The sequence below is a fragment of the Talpa europaea genome, assembly GCF_964194135.1.
Source record: "Talpa europaea genome assembly, chromosome: 15".
NCBI lineage: Eukaryota > Metazoa > Chordata > Mammalia > Eulipotyphla > Talpidae > Talpa > Talpa europaea.
This window is the reverse complement of record NC_140083.1, coordinates 68,870,179-68,879,732: the sequence shown is the minus strand read 5'-3', so window position 1 is coordinate 68,879,732 and position 9,554 is coordinate 68,870,179. Positions and strand designations below refer to the sequence as shown.

The following is a 9,554-nucleotide window of genomic DNA, read 5'->3' as shown; positions in this document are numbered from 1 at the left end:
AACAAATCTATTCAAGAGCAAAACGAAGACTGAAGGAGAAATTGACCAATACATTGCAACAAAAAAAGTCCCTTTTAGAACAAGGAATTTTTTCTAAGACATGGAAAGGCAGTGAGTCAGTGGCTATGTGAGTACCCACACCCCAAAAGGACACACACATAATTACTAATTCCCCCTCATACTTGTGAACTTAAATCAACTGAGACCAGTTATGTTAAGTATCTCTAAGGAAGAGATGGTATATTGTTATATCTAGCTAATTTCCAGAGAAGCACTTATAGTCCAATGTCTAATTTAAATGATTTCTGACCTTCAAATTCAAATGTGAGCTACAGTATAAAACCAAATCCCCAAATAATTCACAACAGTAGAATTGCGCTGCCTCCTGAGTCTCTAAGTCTTCGGAAGTTGTGTTATGATGTAAGGAATTGAGCTGAGTCTCAAAGTAATCATAGCACATGAGGCTGAGGTGGACCTGTGAAACAGACAAGTGATCAATGCTCTAATGAAAGGGATATAAATACAGTGGTGGGCCTCCCTGGTGGGCTAGGGGTTAAGTCTCAGTGCTATCACCAGCATGGCCTGAATTCGATCCCTGGCCAGGGAGCTAACCCACATATGACGCAGCAGACCCCTCCTGTCTTGCCCACTGCTCTGTTCAACAGTGTATTTCTGTAAATCCATCTGTTCTATTCCACACTCTCTCTGGTGAATCCTTTTACTGACACCCCCCACACAAACCTCTGGCCTACCCCCCACCCTCAGTTCACCTATGGTAAATAAATAAATCTTTTTTTTTTAAAGCTAAATAAATATGCAGTAGTAGAATGTTCAAGAGCTGCAAATGATGTAGGAAGAGAAGCAAAAGATTAAAAGCAATTCACACGGCTAAGGTAAAACATGTGAACAGGGTGCCCAGCTCTGTGCCAAGTGCTGTAAGGGCTTAAAGCTGGTTTCCTTTTCTGTTAACCAATGAGTGATGATGGTTCTGACTGGAGGGGAGGGTTCCGCCAGGGTCAAGGAATAAATGAGGGATGAATTAGGCCTGGAAGGAAGCAGAGAAATTGTACCTGCCAAATAAGACAATTATTTTTAAGCCCCTCATATTTCCTCACAATTTGTTCCTCTTCTTTCATCATTTCCCCATTCACTGCTTGTGCTAGTATGTGGACTCACTTTGTTGCCCTATAACTCCCTTGTCCTGCTTGTGCAAGAGAGGAAATCCTGACTTAAGTACACAGACAGCCACGGAACACTTAATATTCTTATATATTTAGGGTTGAGCTTCCTAAAATGAAGATAAAGCTTTCATCCTTCAAGTCTCACTCTCCTTAAATCTTACTAACAAAATACTCCAGGACTCAAACTGAGGTGGGAGAGACAGAGGGTGGAAGAAGAGAAAGGAAGAGAAAGAATGAATTCATGCAAATCATCTCCATCGCAATGCACAGGTAAAATCTTGTCTCTTTTCTTTCATAGATTTCTTTTTTTTTTTTTTGCAGGATTAATACATGTGTTGCATGACAGAACAATAGGAAAGTTTTCAGTAAAGTAAAATAACAGGCAGAGAGACAGGGAGAGAAAATGAAAAAGAAGAAAATAAAAAAAAAAAAAGAAGACTTCAGTTTGGGAGAGTTAACGAACTGAAAATTTACTGCTGTTTCTCCTCTTCCTACAAGTCACTGGGTCCCACTGGACAAACCACTGCACTTCAGGGGAACCCATTTTCCTTATCTTTAAAATGTGCGTTGGAGGAAGGAGGAGAGAAACTACTAGATAGTTGCAAGTGTTAGCTTAATGACTTACAAAGGGCTTGGAAAAATGAGACACAGAAAAGAGAAGAGCTGAACAGAGACAAGAAAAACAGAATGAGGAGAAAGGGGGGGGAAGGGAGAGAGAGAGAGAGAAAGAGAGAGAGAGAGAGGGAAGGAGAGAGGAGAGAGAGAGAGAAAATCTGTGAAAGCTGAAGAAAAAAAAAATCACACTTCTGTCCAAGTTCATGAATCAGTATTAAAATTAGTAAGAACTGAAAGTGTGGCCTCCAAGCCAGTAGCGCCAGCAGCTCTCGAGAACTTGCATCCATACCACCTCTACTAAATTGTCAACTCTGGGGCTCTGTGTTTTCACAAATCCCCCAAATGATTGTGATGCATGCTGAAGCTTGAGAATTACTCAACACACATAATGCTGGTGGAAGGAAATCAGTAATGGTGAATAAAAATCTCATATGTATCTTTTGTATCTTGTTTAGGGAAGATTGACTATGTTTCTGTCTTTCTACAGAAAGACTATTCTCCTCCCAAATGTTCTTGTGGACTGTTTCCGGGGCTGCCATACTACTACTCAGTGCCTGTTTTATCACCAGATGTGTTGGTAAGTTCTGAAGGTCAAGTTCAGTCTCTCCAGTGAGTATCAGAAGTAAATTCTTCCTTGCTGCCTGTGGATTCTCTTCTCCTGCAAAAGCTATTTCTATTCTACTCTTCCCTTCCCTGCTTTCCACCTGGGTTATTCTTTAAGCCAGAAACCCCAATTAGCACAGAACTGTTACCAAATTTCAGTGACCCCTGACTCAATTTTCATGACAGATATTCTTCAACTCCTTGGTGGCCTTGAGCCCTTCTTTCTGTTCCCTGATCATTACTGTAATCCCCTCTGTGAGATGCAGTTACTGAATGAAGGGGTTCACATCTTGGGGGGTTTCAGCCAATAGACCAGATCCAAGTTTATGGAGGAAAGAGAAGTTTTATTACTTGTGACAAGTAAGGTGGCAGGGTGATATCTCCAAGGATTGCCTCCCTGAATAGAGAATTCAAAATATTTTAATTTTTTTTACAAGGCATCATAGATTGATAGTATTCTTATCCCCATTTTATAGGTGAACAAACAGTATTACAGTGGTTCAAGCACTTGCCTAAGATCACACAGCTGGTCAATACTCAAGCTCAAGTCAGCCTGACTTTCAAGAATAAGATTCTTAAACCCTGTGCCTCTTATCAAGCAACCACTGCCCCAGTGTGAGCTTCATCCCTTCTTCAGTCTTCCTATTGTTCTCTGATTTCACTTTTTTAATAGTTCAGCCTCAAACTCTTTATTTTAAAGTCAATTATTGAATAATATATAAAAATAAAAAATTGCTCCTTTAAGTACAGTTTGATGAGTTTGAACAGATGTATATAGTCGTATAACCACCACCATAAACTTGACAAAGAACATTTCCATCAGCCCCAAAACCTCATCCTGATTTCAAGGGTTTCCTCAAAGGGAAAGCCCAGAAGTAGAAAGAGGAAGTCCTGGGTGATTGGATGCTGAGTACCGGGCAGCTGAGGATCTCTGCCCAGGCCCTGGAGACAGAACATGCTTCAGTTTACCTGGCGGTTTGGCGCTGAGGCTCCTCCCTCAGAGGAGAGTTTAGGATTTTAATGAGGTTTTGGCTACTTGCAGTCACTCAGGATCAGGTCTGCCCAGCTCTAGGTTGTTCTGGTGTTTGTTATCCAGGTGGTTGAGCCAGAGAGAGGTGGTTGGGATCTGGTCAGCAAGACAGGGTGAGACATTGTTTAAGGTAAATCATCAAGCACATTTAACTGCTTGTTGGGAATACATCAGACAGTGAACTGCCATAACAATCCCCGCTTTTTTGGTCTCTGGGGTGCTGGTTTGATAACAGTCATAGTCAGAGACATGAGAAATCACTTTCTGGAAAGAATAGAGAGGGTAAGATTTTGCATGAGAGATACACAAACATATTTGTTTTCTCTGGGCCTTCAGGGCCTGAAATAAAGTACATTCATCCTCATAAGTCAGACAAACCATAAGTGAATTCCCACCCCCTCACCTCTTCCTGAAGGAAAATTACATAGTAATAGAATATCATCACAGCTATGGGCACTTCTGTTTTGAATACAAAAAGATAAAATTTATTTTAGCAAGAGTAATCAACATTACATGTGCCCCTTTCCTTCCAGTGACATATCACATCTTTCAATGTTGCAATGAGAAAGAATTCCAGCCACGTGATGACTTGATGGGACTCTCCTGCTACAATGATGGGTCAGGTACAAGAATCCTCACATTTGAACCTCCACATTTACATATCAGCATTTTCTAGTTTCTAGATCAATTTTGGGATAAGTAATTGAATTAGGGCCTGTTTTCAAATGCAAACTCTTGCTTATTCTGTGAGAGAATGATGAGGTGATGGTGAGAAGATAGGAATAGAACTTTGGGAAAGCAGTTAGCATTGGTGCAGAAAATTTGGGGAACATTATAACAAACTTTTGGAATATATTTGATGTATATGCCCTAACAGTTAATATAGAAGTAGAAGGATAATGTCCGCAGGAATGCATCCCATCCAATTCATCACCTGCTTCCAAAATGAAGTTTTACATATAGTACTGTTCCAAGTCTTATCAAAATTCTGAATGACACTAGAAAAGGGATTTCCTTCTCTGAGCTATAATTTCCTCACCATTAAATTGAGACAAATTGAATTATTTATTTTTAATAAGCTTGAAGGCTTACATTCTATAATTCTAAGAAATTTCACTCATTATACAACCCATTTGGAGATTTTTTTTTTTGAGGGTTCATTGTTTGGCAACATAAGAAATGGTGCTCAGATATAGTACATAACTTCTCTGACTTTTGCTGTCTAAGAACAGATAAAAGGTTCTATCTCAAGAACATATCTGAGATAGTATATGTTTTAATTTACTGGTACTGGCATTTGGAGAGGATAATTTCATCTCAAAAACAAGAAAATTGCTGTTTGTGTTCATTGACATAGGAATTATCTAAAGTCTTGGTAAGATGTGGAACATGAACAAGGGTGTCTAATCTCTGACAGTAAGTGATGGGTTTCATCAAAGATCCAAAGAGAAACTTTAAATCCAACTTTTGAAAGATGACCAAAGATCTATGGTTTTCAGAGGGGGAAGGGAGTAGTAATATTGGGGGTGGGGTTAGGGGTGGAGAGATCCCAATGGACTAGGTGAAGGACAATGGGTGCTTCAGTAGTGGAGAGCTATGGTGACTACACCTCAGAAGGGAACCCTATACTTTCAAAATACTAGCAAGAATGTAAACAATGGTACTTCAGTAAAAACAAGTAAAATTTTTATATTTTATTTAAAAGAATTTTTTAATCTTATTTTTTTCCTTACATCATTGTAGTTCTGTTTCTTACTCAGTTCACACAGGAAACCCTCAAACACTTCTCTCCCAGGTTCAGTCAAGAATTGCTGTCCACTGAATTGGGTCTATTTTCACTCCAGCTGCTACTTCTTTTCTACAAACACATTGACCTGGACATTAAGTGTAAAAAACTGCTCAGACATGGGAGCTCATCTGGTGATTATCAACACCCAGGAGGAGCAGGTAGTTGGAGTACAGTCCCCCATATATGACACTCTTCACAGCATCGATAGCCCTCTCCATACGTGTGTATAGTTTGACTGCTGGTTAAATGAATTTATGATATGTATGTATTATGCTATTCCTACTATTTCTGTAAGTGAATACCAACTTTAACTTATTTTCAGCATTAGAAAATCTTAAGAAAAAAAGGAATATTTCATTCCTTTGTTACTAGGCAGGCAGAAAGGGTAGGGAGTTCATTTCAGGATGACCAGTAAGTTTAGCTACATCTTATGAAAGAGGGGACACAAGTGATTAATAATGTTTTGTGTTAGGTATATACTGTAGATTTTGCTAGTAATAACAACAGATAAATTTTTGAATGAGTTCTAGAGAATATCCTCTGTTGAAGATTCTTTGTTTGTTGGTTTAATTTTATGTTATGTGTAGTTTTGCCACAATAAAAGAAATCAGAATATAATCCTTGATGAACTTATAATTTCAAACCCATTTATCTGTCATTTCTAGACCAAACCCTGCTTTATTTATAATAACAATTCTTCAACATTTGTTCAGAATTGAAATAATTTTTTTTATTGTGCATCTTATAGGAATTCCTTTTCCATACAAAACCTAAAGGAAAAGAGTTTTATATTGGATTGACAGACAGGATTGTTGAGAGTCAATGGAAATGGGTAGATGGCACACCTCTCAACCAGTTTCTCAGGTACTTTCCATCTTGTAGGGGAATTGCAACCCTACTCTGATCCTTTTAATATCATTGAGGGGCATTACCAGAACATCCTTCTGTTTCATGAGATATGTTCAGATCCATCCTTGGTGATATTCAAAGCAAGAAGGGAAAGAGCAAGTGTAGATGAGAAAATAGACGTATGAGTATCTGCTGCTTTCATTTCCTAGAACTATCTTAAAAATAAAGGGAAAGTAACAGATGATTATGAGAAGGGATTGGAATTGAAGATTCACTCATTGGAAATGCAGAAGAGGCACAGAGTGGCATTCAGAGTCTTATACCCTCAAACTGTAGTAAATGAGATAAAAATAGTGACTTGAGAAAAACAGTAGCTGCTTAATGGAGTGAACATGGGACTCTCCGTGATGTCATCTTTTTCTCCTTTTGATGGCTCTATGTCATTAGAGCACAGTATTTTTGAGTTTTTAATTTTTGTATTTCAATCATTTTTAAATTTTCCTGCATCGGTATTATCGATCTTCACTTAGCAACTGAGGAAATTAAAGAGCAGGGGGGCTTAAATCATTTCTAAGAGTATAGCCCAAATCCTTTGATACTTTAGAAAGTTACTTCACTTAAGCATTGTAACACCTTTGATGTATGTACCTAAGTTAATAGAAGTGCTTTCTAGAAAAAGGAAACCAAGCAAGATAGAAGGTATGAGTGCAAAGGAATTAAGTCCATCAGGATATGAATCTTTTCCATAACTTCTCATTCTGGGTCTCAGAACATGAGAGAGAAAATAGAAATAGAAAATTTCAATGGAAAATCTGAAAGATCCAGTCTGTTTCATGACTCACAAACTATAACTTAAACAAGTGGTTTCACTTTTCTGTGGTTCCCTTTCTTTGTCAATGATGTGGACATTATAACACCTCCTTCACTTACGTGCTATGGGAAGTGAAAAAACACAAATGCAGTTTGCTTAGTGTACTAGGGCACTTGCCCTATTGTGGTTAGGATTTCCAATTTCCCATGTGTCTCTCTTTCAGCTTCTGGGATGCAGGGGAGCCTAACAACTTAGCTACAGTTGAGGACTGCGTCACCATAAGAGACTCTTCAAACCCAAGGAAAAATTGGAATGATGTGCCCTGTTTCTTCAATATGTTTCGGATTTGTGAAATGCCACAAGCAAATATTCTGAATCAAGAAAAATCTCTTTGACGAGAAGGCACAAATAAATGAAGAGGAATAAAAGCAAGACTATGGCTACAGCCCCAACAGGAGGAAAGTGTGCATTGCACTTCATGAGAACTCCATATGTTTCATTGCTTTATAGCATATAAATAAAAATAAGTAGCTTTGAATGTAATAATTCATGATTTTTCCCTATGTAAGTCTTAAGACTTCTCAAAATTTACAGAGCAATTCTTTAGCAAATACTGTGAAAAGGAAGGAATGCCCCTTTTAATTCATTTACTTCATTTGGGAGTATTTATATGAAAACACAGGAACAAAAAAAAATACAAAATCCAACAAAGTAGAGGGAGGGGGAAATGCCTTTGTACTTGATCTTAGCCAAAATGCTGAGAAATAATGGCAAGTACCTTTCAACTAATACCTGAATTTAGGCTGTCAATTTCTCTGTTTTTTAGCTTCTAAAAATCTCTCTTCTCTTCCTGTTTTCACACTGCTTCCACCCTGCCCAAGTACATATCCTCACTATATTCTCCTATAGAATGAGTAGGACACTTGCTTCAAGTCATGAAATGTAACCCTAGTCCAAAGACTTGTGTGGACTTTCTGCCCAACAGGCTTTATTGCACCTCTTAGGAAGGTCCACACTAACCTTCAACTCATCCAACATACTTAATGAATTAACCAACAGACTCATTCAGCCCACGCTCCCTTTATTCTCTGTTTACTCTTCCATGACAAATTAGGGGATCTCACCTGAATTTGTATCTATTGGTCAAACAGGGCCATACTCCAACAGTCAATTATTCTAAGAAGCATTCAACTTGACACTTTCCTATCTCAAGTCTATCCACTTATTGCATGATATGCTACTAATTCTGATAAGTTTATTCAATAATAGCTAAACAACCTAGTGGCTTCTGTAACCAAGTTTCTTGCACTATGAAGAGCATCATGAAGAGACGCTCAAAATTCATGTATTGGAATTTGTGATCTTTGAATGGGAAAATTCAACTGAAGACAAAGATATAAGATTTGCTTTCATAAAAAGTATTTATCTTAGGCATAAGTAACAATCTGTGGGTTTTTTGGTTTGTTTTTTTAAGATTTAATTTATTTATTCATCCTTAAAGAACTGGGGTAGAGGCCAGACATCAAGGATGAGAGGAGACAGAGTGGGGAACAGACAGGCAGATCCACTGAAATGTACTGCTGAGGGGAGCTGTTGGAAAGACAGGAGAGAGATTCTGTACCATGTGGGTCAGCTCCCTGGCTGGGAGATCAAACTCAGGAGGCCTCAGGGGCTGGCCAAACTCAGGCCACATTGGCTGGTGATAGCTTGGCAGCATTGAGAATTTAACCCCTGTGCCATGAGGGAGCCCCAACAGTCTTTGGTTTTAAAATCAATATGCCTTTAATCCAAAATGTCTATTAGCCTTTACATAGTTATTGGAACAAGTTCTTTTAGATTTTGTGCTCTGTAATTTAGTGAATATGGGAAACACAACTAAAGTCACTTAGCACTACTTCAGTTAAAGTATCAGCTTTAAATGCAAATGCACACAACAATCACACACCTGTATTCAAACTCAGAAAATCACTAATTTACAAGATAAATACCATCTTTAAAAATAGTGGTAAGGAAGTTAGGTTAAAATGCTAAAATTGTTTAGCTTAGATCCAGCAAACATCAGCAAATGGAGCAGAAGAAAAACCACCATATTTTGTTAAATGTGACTGTTTCGTGATTAGTAATACCTCATACATTACAAAAGCATAATTTCAGTTAAAACAATGCCTTCCTTGCTAGTTTGTACTATAGCTTTACAGTTCTAAAGAAACTTGTGAACAATTTACATAAACAAGTTGAAAACACCATGCTCTGATTAAAATAAAAAATATAGATACACTAATACAATATTGCTTCTAATAAGAATTTTTATCTGTTAGCCAGGTGTCATGTCACCTCCAGAATTTTTCCCATAATGCCAAATGGAATTCATTTCATCCCTGAGGAAGGATAGACCTGGGTCATAGTCCTGCTTCTGTTGTGAACTAGCAACGTGAAGGCAAACTCTCTGGCTTCTCAGCTATAGAAGTGAAGGAGTTTGGTTAAAGTGGTATGTAAAGGCTTTTCTGACTCAAAAAAAAACCCCTTAGGTTTGGACTCCCTGTTTGGGGAAAACATTTAGGATGAAGAATTAAATTTTTCATTGCCCTAATGCTCTGCGTATTCCATGAAGTTCCATCAGTTATAACAAATGTACCACTGTGGTGGGGCATGTCTACAGTGGGGGTCCTCATGTGT

General features: G+C 38.1%; 1 protein-coding gene across 1 annotated transcript; it reads left to right on the top strand.

Moving 5' to 3' along the window:
• Window positions 1-1,414: 1,414 nt before the first annotated feature.
• On the top strand, window positions 1,415-7,323 carry CLEC4E (C-type lectin domain family 4 member E; the record flags this gene model as incomplete). The annotated part of the gene is made up of 6 exons (XM_084254580.1): window positions 1,415-1,451; window positions 2,284-2,373; window positions 3,963-4,052; window positions 5,225-5,376; window positions 5,967-6,082; window positions 7,102-7,323. 6 exons carry the CDS (start codon window positions 1,415-1,417, stop codon window positions 7,271-7,273), a joined length of 657 nt encoding a protein of 218 aa, XP_084110706.1. The 3' UTR covers window positions 7,274-7,323.
• Window positions 7,324-9,554: the final 2,231 nt, after the last annotated feature.